At 44.4% G+C, this 18,321-nt stretch overlaps 3 protein-coding genes across 8 annotated transcripts; 2 read left to right on the forward strand and 1 right to left on the reverse strand.

Moving 5' to 3' along the window:
• The first annotated feature begins 6,644 nt into the window (after positions 1-6,644).
• On the forward strand, positions 6,645-8,417 carry 128up (GTP-binding protein 128up). Its single transcript, XM_076900158.1, has 8 exons — positions 6,645-6,789; positions 6,867-7,032; positions 7,114-7,244; positions 7,319-7,558; positions 7,630-7,798; positions 7,892-8,021; positions 8,082-8,204; positions 8,272-8,417. Exons 1-8 carry the CDS (start codon positions 6,748-6,750, stop codon positions 8,372-8,374), a joined length of 1,104 nt encoding a protein of 367 aa, XP_076756273.1. The 5' UTR covers positions 6,645-6,747; the 3' UTR covers positions 8,375-8,417.
• A 228-nt stretch (positions 8,418-8,645) lies between these two features.
• Positions 8,646-12,161, reverse strand: Dila (centrosomal protein dilatory). The gene is made up of 10 exons (XM_076901178.1): positions 11,866-12,161; positions 10,912-11,711; positions 10,723-10,825; positions 10,227-10,650; positions 9,935-10,152; positions 9,717-9,876; positions 9,381-9,637; positions 9,146-9,317; positions 8,899-9,062; positions 8,646-8,810 (listed from the first exon to the last, which is right to left on the reverse strand). The coding sequence occupies exons 1-10, from the start codon at positions 12,159-12,161 to the stop codon at positions 8,672-8,674; spliced, it is 2,733 nt and encodes a 910-aa protein (XP_076757293.1). The 3' UTR covers positions 8,646-8,671.
• Positions 12,162-12,268: 107 nt separating this feature from the next.
• On the forward strand, positions 12,269-17,757 carry Drep2 (DNA fragmentation factor-related protein 2). 6 transcript variants are annotated; one of them, XM_076902230.1, is made up of 5 exons: positions 12,269-12,656; positions 14,620-14,716; positions 15,355-15,528; positions 15,969-16,346; positions 16,603-17,757. In XM_076902230.1, exons 1-5 carry the CDS (start codon positions 12,645-12,647, stop codon positions 17,556-17,558), a joined length of 1,617 nt encoding a protein of 538 aa, XP_076758345.1. In that variant the 5' UTR covers positions 12,269-12,644; the 3' UTR covers positions 17,559-17,757. The 6 variants fall into 6 exon arrangements, with proteins under 6 accessions (XP_076758345.1, XP_076758346.1, XP_076758348.1 ...); XM_076902231.1 differs by having other exon boundaries at positions 16,606-17,757; XM_076902233.1 differs by having other exon boundaries at positions 15,969-16,327; positions 16,608-17,757.
• Positions 17,758-18,321: the final 564 nt, after the last annotated feature.

Here is an 18,321-nt window from a genome sequence, read left to right on the forward strand (position 1 = left end):
ATCTGTTACAGGAAATAACTAATTTTCTTTCTCTCTTTTTATTCTACCGCTGGCTGGGTACGCGCGCCGTCAGCTCTTGTAATTGTTGGTAAAACGAGCTGTTGCTCGGCTAACACGAGCGATCGCGTAACACACGCGTTATTGTCAGCCGGATTATTCTTCGCCGTGGCATCTTCCTGCCCATGGGGACTAGGAAACGAAGACCAGGTTGCGCAATGGGAAGCGCTGGGGTAGATAGAATCTCGAGGAAAAGCGCGAGGACGATTATTTAGCCGGTTCTGATCGTTCGTTTAGGCTCTCTCTGTTCCGTTTTTGCACAATCCTTCCGGTGAATCTAATGGGAAGAAGCCAGGGTTACTTACTTCGTTCCCCATCGCTGTTCTAGCATTGGCTTTTTGGCTGATTCTTTTACGTACAATAAAACTAGGTGAGTGAAATACTGTTTGAGTAAAAAGTACATTATAAAAAGGATTTAATGGTAAACCGCATGCTTGCTGTAACCTTTCAGGCCTCCAAGTGTCTTCGACTAAAAGAGCCTGTAACCTATAAATCACACACAAAGTTCATCCACGTTCTCGCTAGACTCCCGATAAACCTTCATATTGTTTCTACGCAGACTGTCATCTTTTTGGACTTTCTTTTCTACCAACGTTGGCACGCGTGCCTGTGCGAAGACATCTCCACAAAATCTCTACGATGACTCTCGTTCGAGGGGGAATAAGATAATTTTAACGAACACGTTTGTACCGTGATGATATATGGGATATTGCAACGATCAGCAGGTATGCTTTCTAAACGCAATAGGTGACAATTACACAAGATAAGCAATAGGGTGAATATTCTTCGTGGAGATACTTCGTACTTGCCGAACGAGAGAGATTAGAAATCCTGAAACCACTCATTCACGTTGGTCTACCGCAATCAACGTAATCCTTGAATGCATAACCTTTCGATGAAGTCAGTGAGCATCCTCGGTATTAAATGCCAGAGGAGTAACATCACGACACGAACATTGATACACCACGGTGTTAGGCGTACCCTAATATAGAGGCACTTGCGAGAGAAAGAATCCTTTTCTGTCAAGGATATCACGTTTTTATTAAACTCGTAGATTTTTCCTTCTACGTGTTCGATTTCAGACGATCAGAAGTTCAAATATAATATTCTAGGCGTGCATCGATGTTCTTTAAAGAATACGATCCCGATCGATGATGCAGATTATATGATTACGGATTGGAAAAGTTTAGAAATAAAAAGAACGCATCTCGAATTAAGACAACGATATACAATCGTCTGATGACTTCATTCATTCCTCTATGCGAATATATTAAAAAAAAGATATGGGATCGATGGTACAAGGATTTCCATCGTGGAGCCATCTCTTGCAAGAAAGCTAAACCTGAAAGGTCATAACATAATTATAAGTTCTGGAGAGGTGATTGAAAGTAATAAGTAATTGCAGGTAAAAAGTAATTTTCAGGTATGCTTTATTTCTTCTCAAGTATATACATTTTATACAACTTATTTAGTAATTGTATCTTAGGATTTCGACTTAACTCCTACAAATGATATAATTCTATCACGTAGTCCTTAGCTTGATACCGTTTTCGAGAGACCGGTCTCTCGAAAACGTTACCAAGGGCCCGGGTCCACCAACGGGGAGGTGACTACGCAGGGACCCATCCCTAAGTACCCTAATCCCATCCACCCTCCATTACATATATGTGTTCTCGGTACAGAAGGTACCGAGGACTGACTCTACTTTAATCATTTAAACACGAAATCCATAATACATTTTCCAAAATCTCACATAGATTTTCAGAAATTGCAGTATGGACTTTGAAAGTGGGATAACAAGAAATGCCATTATCCTACCAGAAGTGAAATTTTTTAAGTGAATCTACTGACACTTTAGCAAAATTAAAGTGTTCTACGATACGATATTTAACACGATGACGTTTAGTAAAAATGGAAACAAAATTAAGTTAAGTTAAAGTTAAGAAAAGAAACTAATTTCAACTAAGAATTGAGATAAAATTCGCGACGCGATCAAAACGAACAAGTATCGATAAACCTGCGTTACATTCTCGCGAGAGGATTCTAACCCGATGGTTCGATACTAGTCACTAGGTGAACCATACCCGACGCGAATCGCGAGCAAATAATATTTATGCCACGTCTTACAACGAAACAGCTGATACCACGCTCTCCCCAATGGTGAATGCGGCTACCATCAAGAATTCAGCGAGACTTAGCAGTAGGACGCATTGCCCACCGACGAGAACGAACTTCGTAGACCGCCCCAAGTCGTCTTACAGCAGGTCCGAAGACCCCAGCGACACGGGGTAGGAGCTACTCGGAACGAACCGCGGTGAGCGCGTCCAATGTACTAAGCCTATACCCAAGTCGAGTACCCAACGGGCGTACCAATCGACAAGGGCTGCGAAATCTCAATGGGCTCCGAAAACCACATCAGTTTGATTGAGTATCGACTATTTCGCTGCGTGGAAATGGAAGTCTAAATCTCGAGCGAATAAAAAAGAAAAGAAAAGAAAAATACGTGAAGCGATTTCACGTAACAGAAACTTAGAATACTCAAGGGAGAATGTAACGCGTGTTTATCGGTACTGACTACACGCGATTATAGAAATGGCTATTTCTCACTTCGGATAAGAAAATGGATTTCTTTACAATTTTATTACAATTGACTTACAATTAAATTACTTAAATCTAAGTGCTTATAACTAAGAACGCACGCATCCCACGGCGATCCAACGGCGATTCATCTGTGATCCAGCGTCGAACGTAGAAATTGAAATGAAGAAGTAACGGAATGGATATCAACCATCAAATGACGAGAAAAACATAACATTCACGTGAAATAGTTGGAAAGAATCTTGGAAAAGATGGAACTCCAACGCTGTATTCACCGGAAATACCGTTTTCTCATTTCCAAATGAAAAAAAGAATAGTGAAACTGCTTTACAGAACAACCCTTCGTCGAGAACAAACACCACAGAGAGAAAAATAATGAAAATGATACCCAATGAACTGATTAACGACGACCATAATTATACTCGATTGAGATAAATTAGGGAAAACAGGATAGAAGGGATTTAGGTTACACAGTTATAATATTATATTATGTGAATGTACAAATATGTTCGTTAAAACTAACTTATACTATTTGCAATCCAACTTAAAGTTTCAAAGTCCTGAAAAGGACTTGAAAGATTTAAGTTGTACTGCAAAAGACTCGATACTAAAAGTACCAGTGATTAAATTATTCTAATCTACTGCAAAATTAATGAAATAATAGTTGGATAATAAAATAAATCAATGGAATAGTGAAAGTAAATCTATGAACTCTTTACACAAGACAAAAGTTATAAATCGTAATCTTTTAACTGATTCTGGTACTTTTAGTATCGAGTTTACAATTATACTTATGTCTACGTGCGTAGTCCTTAGCATGATATCGTTTTCGAGAGACCGGTCTCTCGGAAACGATATCAAGTGCCCAGGTCCACCCCGTGGAGGTGACTACGCAGGGACCCAATAATGGAACTTCAATTCCAGTATAGTTTAACGCAGAATTAATTTAATAAAATTGAACAAACCACTTGAAGGTAACGATTTAGAGCAAGATATACTTGAAATTAATGATAGCAAGTTCCAAATAATTAAAATTTATTGCTAATTGATTGGTATAATAGCCCCCACGTCATTCATCTTTTATTCAATTGCAATTACACCCACTACAAACTAGTTAAATCTTAAAATTGTTCACTCACCAATCATCACTTGTATCACCCCAAGCGCCTCCACCAGATGCTCCTCCACCTCCTGTTCATCCATCAGAAGCGACTCCATCATGTGCGTCTCCACCCTTGGGTTGTCCATCAGAAGCGCCTCCACCCTTGGCTTGTCCTTCAGAAGCGCCTCCACCCTTGGCTTGTCCATCAGAAGCGCCTCCACCCCTGTTCCGTCCATCAGAAGCGCCTCAACCCCTGTTCCGCCCATCAGAAGCGCCTCCACCCTTGACTTGTCCTTCAGAAGCGCCTCCACCCTTGGCTTGTTCTCCAGAAGCGCCTCCACCCTTGGCTTGTCCCTCAGAAGCACCTCCACCAGTAACTCCTTCACGTTTAGTCACAGAACACCCCCCTCCAACCATAGACCCTTCTGCTTTGACGTTTAGGCACGCAAAGAGCTTGTGCTGGCGACTGCACGACCTTTTATACCCTCTCCCAACCTGTGTCTCCCCACCCTTCAACCATTTACGCAATCACATTATTATACTATAATTGTTCAGAATCGATCAATTTTGATATATTACTTTGAAATTTATGCTCGTTGCGATTTATTGCAGTAGTATATATATAATATATACAACTGCTTATGTATTTTACATATATTGAAGTTACATATATACTATTTTAAATAATATTCCAATTAAGATCCATTTTTAAACTCTTAATCTCATCCAGCTTTTGTTACATCTATGTATTCTCTGTGTGTTCTCATAAGGTATCGTTGAGATATTTTGAATGGTCCTTCACCATCAGTCGAGGTCCTCCACCACGAAGAAGATTAACAATCGCAGAATGGTCCTCCACCATCTGGTAGATCAGCAAGTGCGACATGATCCTCCACCATCGGTCAAATTCTGCATTTATGGAGCAAATACATGCGCTTAGCTATATACCTTAGAGTACGTAAGATTGCACGTAATTTTCCTGAAAATTAAATATATATATACGCTCTTATTACATAATTATTCGTCGAGAACGATCGAATTAATAGTAATTATGGAGTTTTCTTAGGCGAAAATTTACTGTTTGACTTCATTATAGTTAAAATTAAATACATATCGAATATTTTTAATTTACTTAACATTGAGACAAGTATATATATATTAAAATATGTCTTGATACATAACAATATTTCATTTTTATATGCATTTTACTATTATATTTTCCAGTTGGAGTCTTATCTCTGGGGTCTAATTTTTTGTATATTTCAATGGTTTCATTGCAATTCATAGTATACTTCAATAGTTTTGATGTAATTTCTTGTATGTTTCAGTAGTTTCATTATAATTTATTATATATTTCGTAATTTCATTGTAATTTCTTGTATATTTACCACTTTAGAGGTAAGAGAGAGAAAGATATATACGAAAACTATAAGAAAGAGTGAGACAGACGATACCGACTCTATTCTAGAACCCGTGGCGCCATCTCTGTGAAAAGTGCTCAAACTGGTCGCTCAGCATTATCGACAGCGAAGTGAACTACTTGCGACAGTGGCGCCATCTCTGTGGAGAAGGCTGAAACTACTTCGCGATTTAGTTCCGAACTTTTTACAGAGATGGCGCCACGGGTTCTAGTAGGGTCGGTATCATCTGTCTCACTCTTTCTTATAGTTTTTTTTCTATATCTTTCTCTTTCTTACCTATACAGTGGAAAATGCATAATAAATTACGCTAAAATTATAAAAATATACAATAAATTTTAATAAAACCATTGTAATATACAAGAAATTACATTAAAGCTATTGATGTATACTATCAATTACAATAAAATTAATGAAATATACAATAAATTACAATGAAACTATTGAAGTACACAATTTACAATGTAACTGAAGATTTATATAATACAAATAGTTATAATATAATATATCTTCTATCTATCGATACAGTTAAATAGTCTAAGATATATTTACATAAAATATATAACAATTCCTCTAGAAATAATGAATACTAATAAAAAATTAATATATATTACACATCTGTTGCCGTTCTGACTTTGTTCCCCTTCTTTTCCCTTCTCTCTGCTTCTCTCTTTCTCATTTTAATTACGTTAATTAATTTAAATTTAGAAACTTATAATACTGCGAATTAAATAAAGCAATTCCATAATTTCCATTGAATAAAGATAGTGAGATAAATTATATGTCCCGCTTTAGAGGTGAGAGAGAGAAAGATATATAAGAAAGAGTGAGACAGATAATACGAACCCTGATAGAACCCCTGGCGCCATCTCTGTAAAAAGTGCGGAACTAAAACGCGAAGTAGTTTCAGCCTTTTCCACAGAGATGGCGCCACTGTCGCTAGTAGTTCGCTTCGCTGTCGATAATGCTGAGCGACCAGTTTGAGCACTTTTCACAGAGATGGCGCCACGGGTTCTAGAATAGAGTCGACATCATCTGTCTCACTCTATCTTACAGCTTTCTTATATATCTTTCTCTCTCTTACCTATACAGCGGGAAATATACGATAAATTAGAATAAAACTATTAAAATATACATCCTGACAACACAACTTTAACATTATTTATTTATATTATTTATAAATAATAAAGCTTTACGTATCAGATCAATTTGCAGAGTTTCTGCGTTTCTAACCAAGTTGAAAGCGGTATCGCGTGGTTGGTTGCGCGCAGGTTGATATTTCAGTGGCTCACCCTGTATATACCAGCACTTTATTTTTGTATCGACGCTGCTCGATCCTCGAATCGTAAATTTCCGCCACGAGTACAGCGTTGAATTTGCAGAGTTTAAACAAATGTTGGCATGTGCGCGTAGTTGTTAAACCCGTCGACACGTGTTAGGCTTGTCCGGTGCAGTGGGATAGTCGAGCGATCTTGTAATGGAAGAACGGGAAAGAGCTTGACGGAAGTTTGTCTGAAATTTCGTTAAAACACGTTAACAAGAATTAAGTAAGGTTTTCGAGGACTTCTCAAAATGAGCACAATACTGGAGAAGATCGCTTCCATCGAGGCCGAGGTTTCTAACCTTCAATTAGTCTACCAAAAAATTCCTTTGCACCTTGCTTTTCTCTGTACACATTGTTTTCTTCGCAGATGGCCCGTACCCAAAAGAATAAAGCCACGTCCGGTCATTTGGGTTTGTTAAAAGCAAAGTTGGCTAAATTGAGGCGAGAGCTAATAACTCCAAAAGGTGGCGGTGGTGGTGGAGAGCAAGGTTTCGAAGTAGCTAAAACCGGTGATGCTAGGATAGGGTTCGTTGGTCCGTACGAGAGAGCAGCCAATGAAACGTCTGAGTTACAACTTGGGTTTAATCCGTTTTAATTCCGTTCCACATTCACAGGTTTCCCTTCGGTGGGTAAATCTACGCTATTGAGTACTCTTGCCGGTGTTTATTCAGAAGTCGCAGCATACGAATTTACTACTCTAACCACTGTTCCTGGTTGTATAAAATACAAAGGCGCAAAGATACAGGTGTCACAGTTACGTTTTTATTCATAGAAACAAAAAGAAAGAATGGTGGAGACACGTTCGATGCTACTTTTCAGCTGCTCGATCTCCCTGGGATCATCGAAGGTGCGAAAGATGGCAAGGGACGTGGTAGACAAGTAATAGCAGTTGCGAGAACCTGCAGTTTGATATTCATCGTTCTGGATGTATTGAAACCACTCGGGCACAAAAGATTAATAGAACACGAGCTTGAGGGGTTTGGTTTGCGATTAAATAAACAGCCGCCTAATATTACGTTCCGTAAGAAGGATAAAGGCGGGATTAATTTCCAAACTACGGTAATTATACGTACTATTTCGATACTGATTTGAAGAGCGCGTTAATTTAAGATCGTTGGATTGTTTGGCAGTGCGCGCAATCGGAACTCGATTTAGAAACGGTGAAAAGTATTCTGTCGGAATATAGAATTCACAATGCCGACATTACTTTGCGATACGACGCGACGTCCGACGATTTGATCGATGTCATCGAAGGGAATCGTGTCTACGTACCGTGTATTTATCTGCTGAACAAAATAGGTAAACGAAATTATCATTTTGACCATCAGCTTGCACTGATTTGAAATCGAACGATTTGAAACGTCGATCGTAAGTTGTTCCATTTGAGTCTAGATCAAATTAGCATCGAAGAACTGGATATCATTTATAAAATACCGCACTGCGTACCTATCTCTGCCCATCATAAGTGGAACTTTGACGATCTGCTCGAGAAGATGTGGGAATACCTGCAGCTGGTCAGAATGTAAGCGATGCAAAAACGATTCGATTCGTGCGATGATCTGATATCGATATTCCCGTTTAGATATACCAAGCCAAAGGGTCAACTTCCGGATTACAATTCTCCGGTAGTGTTGAACAGGGAGAGACGAACGGTCGAAGATTTTTGCAACAAACTACACCGATCTATCGCGAAGGAGTTCAAGTAGTACGTATTCCCTCTGCTCTTGAATATCCCTTCCAATTCGATTCAATTAAACTCAATTCATTTTTAGCGCCCTCGTATGGGGATCGTCCGTCAAGCATCAACCGCAGAAAGTAGGGAAAGATCACGTGCTATGCGACGAGGATGTCGTGCAGATTGTGAAAAAAGTCTAACATGTCACATAGGAAATGAAATTGAATAAATTTTTATAGCCATCCAAGTTTTTGCAACTAGAGAAATATCGTTCGCGTTTCCATTCTTTCGTTTGCTATTCGCCCAAGATAATAATCTCCTCTCTAGCATCTTGATTTAGAGAGAAATCATTGAATGTTAAATTTAAGTAGAGCGACGCGTTAAGCATGGCGACACAAATTAGTTTTTTATCAAACAAACGTGTAAATTATTAATGACTATTATTAATATAACAACGATACGAACCGTTCGATGGGAATTCATTTATTAACTTTTGTTTATAAACTTTTTAGAATATATTCTTTCCGTTGTTGGTCCAGCAATTTCTCCAAGTGTTTCATTTTCGATTTCGCGTCGTTCAATTCTTTGGTCAAATTTTTGATCGTTAGAACCTTCTGCGTCATTACTAATTTTATTCTGCGAACCCGCGCGAAACGATCGTATGTATCAGAGATGTTTTGTAAACGCATACGTAAGCAGTTTCCGTTTCTCATTAATTACGCACCTGCTGTGTATTCGAGCCATCGATTCCTCTCTGTCTCTATCCATTCGAGTTATCTCTTGGTAAAGCGAGGCAATCTTTTCTTCCAAGTCCCTCTTCTCTCCTTCGATTTCTTGTCTGGCCAACTTTCTCGCATCATCCTTTTCCACACTCAGCCGTGCAATTACCTACGAATATTGTTCATCGTTCCAAATGGTAACAAATTTGTTCGCCTACCAATTTTTAAACGGCCCCGCAAAAACCAAAGTACCTGATTGGCATTACTCAACTCGGACGTCAATTGCTGCAATTTGGCTTCCGTTTGATCCAGTTCAATTTTAGTTTTTTCCAACGCATCCGTTGCCTCTATTAACTTACCTTTATGAACCTGTTCATTGTCTGTCGCCGTTCGCAAATCTAATTCGAACTTCTCCTTGAGCGTCCTGAAAAGCAGAGCAACTGCGACTCGAATATCATATCGTAGATACCACTCGTGCGATCTTTACCTAAACTTGCGATCAAAATTTTGTTCAAGCGTAAACTTTGCGTTTCGAGAATCTTTCTCTAAACGTTCGATAACAAGCTCGATCTGACGATCCCTCTCTCTGTAACACTCTTCTCTTATTTTGTTCTCAGTTTGTTCCATTCTCAACCTTTGTTGCCTGTTGTAGTCGGCCAACCAAGCTTCCCATTCCACTTTCAACGACTCGCGAATCATAATTTTCTCGTTCGAATGTTGCTGCTTGAGAGTCTCGATTTCTTGCTAAAACTTTCAGCGTTCGTCATCGTTTCATCACCGTAACGCCAGATTTAGCAGGTTCCTCGACGTCTCAATCAATTACCTGATACCTCGAATGCACCCTCTGCAAGCTGTCCTCTCGCTCGGCATCTCGTTTCGCTTGTTCCTCTTCGAACTTTTCCCTAGCTAAGCGCAGCTCGTCCGAGAGCTTCGTTCGTTGCGTTTCAAACATATTTTCCTGCTGTTCCAGTTTCTCCTGGTACCTGGGCATAAACAAGCATAAACGTCGATCCGCTGGACATCGATTCTGCGTGCACACACCTGGCTCGTAAGATGTTCGTCTCGTTGCTCAGCATCCTCTCGTGACTGGCCGTCAACTCGAGACGCAGTTGCTCCAGTTGTTCATTCGAACGACGTACGATCCTCAATTCCGTGTCCTGCAGTTCCTTCGCGTGCACATTTCTCAACCTTTGAATCTCCTCCGCGTGCCGTTCCATTATGTTACGCAGTTCCGGCTCCAACCCTTTCACCGTCATTTCCTTCAAATTTCGTGGCCAGTTAGTCGATAACAACGATCGATTGGATCAGTGAAACGAATCACCCATCCAGTTACCTTGATCTTCGTCGTCCTGGCCTCTATCCATCGTTCCCGTTTGATCTTCTCCGCCGCGGCGAATCGTTCCTTCGCCTTCTGCAATTCGACCGCGTGTCTGTCAGCCGCGGCTTTCGAATCTCGTTCCATTTTCATCTCGATCTCCTTCACCCTCTGCGCCAACGAGTTGCATTTCTCTGTTAGCACAGTTTTCTCCGAGATCAGTTCCTCGATGAACTTTTGATGCCTCCTAACGATCCCCTTGTACTTCTCTTCCTGCTCGTGGAACTTGCGACCGTTCCTCTTCTTTTCACCTTCGAGTTTCTCGCGAGCCGCATTTCTCTCCGATTTCAGCTCTTCCTTTAGAACAGATATCGCTGCATCCTTCTCTTCGAGCTGCAACAACGCTGTGGCCAAGTCTTCCTTGAACGTTGGTCGAGCTACGCTGTCAGGGTGCGGATACTTTACTACTGTTTCTTTCGTATTCTACATGTATACACTCTCGTTTTATTCTCACCTATCGTAGCTAACTGAAGGTAAGGAAAGTTGCGGCGAATTACCGAATATCTCTTCGAGTATCGTTCCCTCTACTTCCGGCACGTTCGCCTCACCAGGTGAACCTAGATCGTGCAACAGATAATTTATACGAAACTGTTAAGAGACCAGCACTCCTGATCGACTTATCATTATTATCATCATCGGATACCGTCTTCGAGGTTCGTCAAAAAGGACATTATATCGTCGTACGTGGTGGTGAAATGTTCGCCAGGTCTCATCCCTTCCGATCTGTCCTTTTCCGGTTCCAATTGGAACAAGAGATCCCTCTCGCTCGAGTCGTTGTCGAAATCCAGGTTCGATGGAAGTTTATCGGTGATGTCTCTCTCCAGCTCGGTGATCATGTCGCAAAGTTGCTCGAACGAGCACACGTTTCGATTCCCATCCGGTATCTCGCGTGTCTCGCGGATCTCTTCATCTCGAGCGGCTGGTAACGATCCGTTCGCAGACGGTGGCTTCCCAACGATCCTTCGATGGGCGATGTTGATCATAATCGACGCGAACGCGGTAGCGTCCGAGGAAAGGGCAGTTTCCGTGTTATTTGCGGGCGTGGCAACGGGACGGTCGTCAAGGAAAGCGGGAACGGTGAGAAAGTATCGACGGAGCCAGGGGGATACGGCGGTAACGCAGAGCTGGGACGTTATCGTTGAGCGGATCGGTAGAGGGTTGGCAGCAGGGTGGACGCAAGGCAGCACCGTCTCTGGGAGGGATCGGGGTAGACGGGAACACTGGGTAGCCACTTTGGGCTCGATCGTGGGGTATACGCGAAGGCAGCGGTAGTCGGTCGGAAGAGAGAGGCGCGCGTGGGGCGAGGTTGTTGCGGGTGAACTCGTGGGGAGAAGGAGAGGCCGTGGGTGAGGGCGAGGGCGAGGGCGAGGGTGTCTGTACGTACACCGAGAGAGAATCGATCTAAAACTAGGAGTCGCCGCAGTAACCGCTGGGAGGAAGCCACTGTTACAATTTGCCCCCATATGCGCTAGTGAAATCTTAGATCGGGTAATTGTACGGCGAGAGAGCCAGCTAGAATGAGGTGTTCCCGCGAGGTGGTCGCTCGCGTACGGCCCGCGCGTTGATACGAGGCTCGCGCGATACGCCACGCCGATACCGGGCCTGATACAGTGCGGAAATCCACCACGAACGGCCGGCTAAACCCCGGACAAGAGTAACCGAGAGAACACGCCAGGATCCCCGGCTAGAGAAAGAGAGAAAAACCGCGAACATCGCGCCAGAGATAGATAGATAGATAGATAGATGGATGGATGGATGGATAGATAGACAGACAGACGGATGGATAGATAGATAGATGGATAGATTGACCGAGAGAACCGGAGGAACAGAGAACGCGGAACTGACGGACAGAGAGAGATAGAAATATATATATATATATATATCTACACCCATACTCACCCACGTATATACACGTATACGAACAAGGAAAGAGAGAGATAGATGGCTAGATGGATGGATGGATGGATAGATAGATAGAGAGAGAGAGGGTGGTGAGAGGGGGAGAGGAAGAAAGATAGAGAGAGAGAGAGAGAGAAAGAGGAAACGGTGTCGCAACGCAAGGTGTTTCGGTGTAGTTACGGTGCACGAGAGGGAGAAACGTTCGCGAAAAGATCGCGAGAGGACCACCGGGTCAAAGGAAAAGTGGATACGAAGAAAAGAGAAACGGTCGAGAGTAGAGGGAGTGAGAAGGAAAGAGAGAGAGAAAGAAAGAAAGAAAGGGTGAGAGAGATAGAGAGAGAGAGGAAGCAAGACTGGGCGGACAGCAGTGCCCGAGAGCATCCTGCCGCTACGATAATGCGACGTGCAGCTTCTTTGCTCGTTCGTTCTGAATAAGTGCTTGCTGGGACGGTCCCTTACCTGCAGGGATATGACGTAATGGCAAGAGAGGTACGCATTTCCATAGCATTTCTCATATACCGATCAGCTAGTCGGATAGTAGGACCGCGAGTGCCTGGCTCTCTATATCCACGTTGGCCCCTTGTCTCTCTGTGTGCTCCATCCGTCCGTTATACCGACATCTCGTCTTTAAACGCAACCCCGTCTCTCCTACTCCTCCGCGTCTTCGCGTCGTTCGTCGCGTAGGTCACGGTACGCGGGTTGCCCGCGCGAGTGCACCATCCATCCATGTCGGAATGCTGTGCGTGGGCCAGTTGCGAATCCGCGTCGCGTACGCACGGAAATGCCGCATACCCTACCCGTTGGTGCATTCGTCCCGTCCACGGTCTCACGGTGCTCGCGTACACCCTCTCGCACTACTCCTTCCATCCTCTCTCCACGACCCAGCTGTCCTTTTAGGTTATGCGATTAGTCCCGGTTCGCGAAACCCCTTGGGGATCGGCGTCGCCTCGATCCCGGCGTCTCTGATAATCGCCGCGTTCGCGGCATTGTTTACCAAGGCTGTGCTCCATAGACGGAGGTTCCTTTGAACGCGATCGAATAATCGGAACGTGAAACAGACAGGATTCGCGAACGGTGTTGCCTTTTTACGCTCCCTCCGTTTCCCACCCCTCTCTACATTTATTTCCCTCGATCTTTCACCCCTCAACTTCCATTCTCTACTTTCGATCTGTATCCTCGTTCCCATCGTCAACGTCGTTACCCGCAATTCCCTATTATCATCGTTAACGTTGCTATTTAGTTTCTGTTGAGTTTCTTTTCGATTTTTTTGTTCGGTTACCCGAGAATGATTGAATCAGGTCAGTGTTTTCGACCATAAGTTGCGCCTGCGTCTGCGCCCTGTGCACTTTGCGCCTCCCTGTTGAAAACTAGGGACAACCCAAACATAATATTCCTCTCTGGCTCGCATTATTCTAATATCGTTTGCGAGTCCCCGTTGCCCGATCCAGAGACCCCTTAACCCCGATAATCGAGTAATCCTCGGTTTCTCCTGCGCCCAGCCCCGAGCCCCGTCCACCAACACCGCCGTCGGGACACGCAGCCACATTCCTATGCTGTTTTACCAAATGAAGCTAGATTTCTCGTTGTTATCGAGACGATCGGCGAGGTAGTCGTGAAACGCTTTCCACCGATTTGCACGCCACCCAGGACTTGGGATACTGTTTTTGGTCCTGTACGTCCTATTTCTCTCTGTCGTTCGAGCTAAAACCCGAATACCTCCGAAATTCCCGTCTCCTCCTGTCCCGACCTTTTTATTTCTACGAACTCGTTCTCCTCTGCTTGTTCTGAATCAATTCACGTTCGTAGTTTCTCATCGAAAAGTGGAAGCCGAAGGGGTAGACAGAGAAAGAGAGAGAGAGAGAGAGAGAGAGAGAGAGAGAAGGAAAGCCGTTGCGCGAGCCGTTGCAAGGATATATAGATATTCGATAATACTTTCTCAACCGAGGCACGCGATAGGCTTTGTTTATAGTCTGTTCTACTTAGTTATCGCGTATAAAACACGTAGGGTAAATTACTTTCCCGTTGACCCGGCGCAGACACTCCACTTAACATCTAGGCGATAAGCATTTTCCACAGGGGCTCGAGAGTTTTACGGTTCCTTTATACGCAATTACGTCTCATTTAAAGCTATCCTCTCTCTCTCTCTCTTTCTCTCTCTCTCTCGCGCGCTCTCATTGATGGAGAATTTTTCCGATAGATAAGGGTGGAAGCGGTAGCCTAGACGCGTTTGCTTTATTTCGGCGTACCTTCGACCCCGACGCGAGGATAATTGATTCCCGTTTCGTTTCGAAATCCTGTCTCATCCAAAGATTTTCATCCGAGACCACCGCCCCCTTCCTCCACCTCAGACCGGCTCGTAATCGCACTTCTAATAATGAAACTGGTAGGTTTTGTTTAGGAATATGTACACGGTGAGTGAAGACGAAAATTGCCACGGTTAATTTCTGTGCAGGAGTTACGGAGCAAGAGACCTTTTAAGATATGGGACAGCTGGCGTAACGTAAGAAAGGGACTGTGTGTTAGCAATTTCGAGGAACTGATACACCAGGGTAAGAAGCGTGCCCTCTGAAACCGCTAGTGAAAGTAACGACTCTGGTACTCGCTCTGGAAAGTATATAATATATACGTACATACATGTATCACGACGATTCTACCTTTGCTCCGAACCGGAGTCGTCTTTGCCTCGATGCTCGATTTCTCGCGGATAAACGCTGCTCCGATACACGACATTTATATACATAACGTGCTTTCTTTCTTTTCACGACACACAAGATATTGGATTACTGATCGCAAGGTATCGCTTTTTTTTATGCAGAACATTTACTCGAATCGAATCAAATCAAATCGAATCGAAACGTCGTCAGCGGTCGTCGGACAGAGAAAGAGAAAGAGAGAGAGGGAGAGAGAGATGGAGGGAGAGAGAGAGAGAGAAAGAACAAAAAGAAAAAAGAAAAAAGAAATGTTACCCATAGAATGACAAGATCACGAAGCGTTTCGAGACGTGGAAGAAGGAGCGATAGGCGATTAGTAACGCGGAAGATCTATCCATCACTCTTTCTTGCCAGTTTATTTTCCCGTTCCTTCTTTCACGGCTCGAATCGCGACGCTTCGAACGTAACTAATCATCCGTCCTGAATCAACTAATCGTTGTTCTCTTCTTTTTTCCCTGCCCGCCCGTTTCCCGTAGGCAAGGAGAAATTGGGCGTGCCGCAGAACGAGAATGTCTCTGTAGTGCTGGAGTCGGACGGGACGCAGGTCGAGGACGGTGAATACTTCAAAACCCTAGCGAATAACACGATCTTGCTGTTGCTGCGGCATGGTGAACGTTGGTGTCCAACTGGGGTCGACATCATACGCGCCGGTATCTATCTCCGATCATTAGCCATAATTATTGTCGCGCGTCGTGGAAAACTGTGTAAATAGGCCGCGAAACGCGCCAGATTCCTCGGAAGAAACTTAACGCGTGGTCAGCTGAAAGGTATCGAAGCGTGTTCGCCGCAGCCGCTTTTATCTACACGTATTCCGTTCTCCCGTTGCGAGGTAAACAAGCGGCGAAAAGCGTACGCGACACTCTTTTCCAAGGATAGCCACGTTCTACGGCTAAATATCCACGTAGAGTCTCGAGAGTTATTTTTATAGAGAACAAGAGGTGAGATATTTGTACCTTGGACTGGTTACGAGGCGACGGCTCGCTTCGTCGAGCGTTTAACGCGGGAAGAAGCGCGTTAAAAATTTCCTCCTGCATGGTGAAACGAGATAGAGGGACAGAGATAGTTGACGGTATGTGGTTTCTGATTGCAGCGATTTCGGCGATACCGAAAATAGTTTGCGAAACGATCCACGCCCTGGAGCTGCACGATGAGACGCCGTCGTGGAAAATCATGGACAATAAAGGACGGGTCACGGTTGTGCTGCACTGGGACCAGCGTTCGTCGACGTCGTCCCAAGCGCAACAACAGCAGAAGGGTCAAGACGTGCAGGCCTCCAAGTATTCGCCGACTAAGAAAACCGATCTGAGCGGCAGCCAGCGTCCCCCTTTGGTAATCCAGACCAGCCTGGACAACATCAATTACGGAGGGAAACTAGGACACTTGGCGGCGGAGGTCGGTCCGAGCCGCTACACCAGCCCCCATATCACTGTGATAAATCATGACGACATGGTACGAGATCGTGACTATACTTTTATCTCGAGTCCCTTTCCATTCACTGTAGAACCGATTCACGCGAGGTTTCCGGGTAACGAGTCGATTTCGATGGCGCAGGAGACACCGAGCGCCAATGTCACGTTCCATGGAGATCCAGGACGACGCCCGGAAGCCTCGAACGCGTCGAGTCGAGTCGGGTAGGCGTCACCTCGCGTCTACCGAGCTCGATACGCACAGTAGTAGCTTCGAATCTTCGATCTAGACAAACGATTAAAAATCGTCGTGGTAACGACAGCAGCAGCAGCAGCAGCAGCAGCAGCAGCAACAACAACAGCAGCAGCAGCAGCAGCAACCGCAGCCGTCGCAGCTGCAGCCTCAACCGCACGGAATCCCAGGACGTTTGGTGAAGCAGGGTACCAACTCGTTCGACAGTACCACCATTCATATCCACACGCCTGAATGCTCGAATCACATCCATCAACCGGTGGCGAGGAACGGGAGCCCCGTTAACGGAACGGACGGCGGCCCAAGCGGGGAGTGCGACTTTCACTGTTGCGCCCTGCACGAGGAGGGCCGCAGGATCGCTGTTCACAAATCGGTAGCCACCTCGCCGATCCAGGACGCTCAACACCAGCAGTACCAGGCGCAGCATCATCATCCGCACCAGCAGCAGCAACCGTCGCAGCAGCAACAGACGCAGACGCAAACGTCCTCGCCTCAGCCGCCGTCGTCCTTGTCCGATGGGACGAGACGAGCAGGGTTGAGCAAGGGCCACGTCCGTTTCTGCGACACGGCCGACGAGGAGTCGAGCTCTCGACTCGCCGGCAACTCAGCCGGTGGCTTTCATCTACCCCATCATCAGAACCATCATCAGGAGCACGACAGCTCCGAGTCCGAGACCGAGAACACGATCATGGAGGACGAGATCGTGACCTCGGAGAAGTTTTTATTGCTCATCGATCAGCTCACCGTAGACCAGAAGCATTTAAGCATCAAGGATATAGGCATTATCCTCGAACGGCTGAGCTCAAAGATCCTCGACGTTGAGCGGCTCGATCGCGAGAGCGAGAGCGAGGAGTGTTACAACTGGACGATCAAGGCGATCATTAGGGGAGACGTGCTGCGGGAACTGGGGGTTATTTATAACGGGAATTACTACGCGATCTCCGAGCATCCCGGTTATAAGGAGGAGTCCGAGGAGAATAACGAGGATAACGAGGAGGAGGAGGAGGAAGATAGACTTTAATATGATGCTGTTTTACTAGATAGATAGATAGTTGGATAGATAGATAGATAGATAGGTAGGTAGATAGATAGATAGGTAGGTAGATAAATAGATAGATAGATAGATAGATAGATTATACACCTATTAATGGTTATTATTAATATAGTATGTACTGGTGAGTCGCGGGTGGATGGGGGCGAGAAGGGTTAGAGACTTGAAACGATTGAAGCGATGGAAAGATTGGAGTAGAGAGAGAGAGAGAGAGTGAGAGAGAGAGAGGGGAAATGTAGGAACGCGTTGATTTTTGATCAGAGAATAGAGAAAGGCCGGGGGAGAAGATAGGATAGACGAGCGACAAAACGTGATTTTTTTTCCAAATGTTTTCATAATGAAACGAAGGAATGCGTCGTAATAAAAAAAAATCATACGATACCTTATAAACTTAGTTCTAAAGACGGTTGTTGAAATATGTACTTATTAAATAGTATGTATACTTGTAGGAAACATTTTTGGGATTACGGAAGTTGATTCCGTAACCGTCCACAACACTGCCCTATCTAAAAAAAAAACAAAAGAAGAAAAAAAGCAAAAAAATTGAACGCGAATGGGAACGTGAGTGAGAAATGGAAGATGTTTCTACTCGCGGCGGTTCGTCGCGCTGTTTCGCTCGCGATCACGTCGTTTTCCGTTTCTCGATCGACGGATCGAACTCGTGACGACGAACCGAAGAAAATTCGCCAGCTCTTAATCGAAAGTCGGAGAGAAAGAGAGAGAGAGAGAGAGG

Source organism: Xylocopa sonorina, chromosome 9, assembly GCF_050948175.1.
Source record: "Xylocopa sonorina isolate GNS202 chromosome 9, iyXylSono1_principal, whole genome shotgun sequence".
In the NCBI taxonomy this organism is placed as follows: Eukaryota; Metazoa; Arthropoda; class Insecta; order Hymenoptera; family Apidae; genus Xylocopa; species Xylocopa sonorina.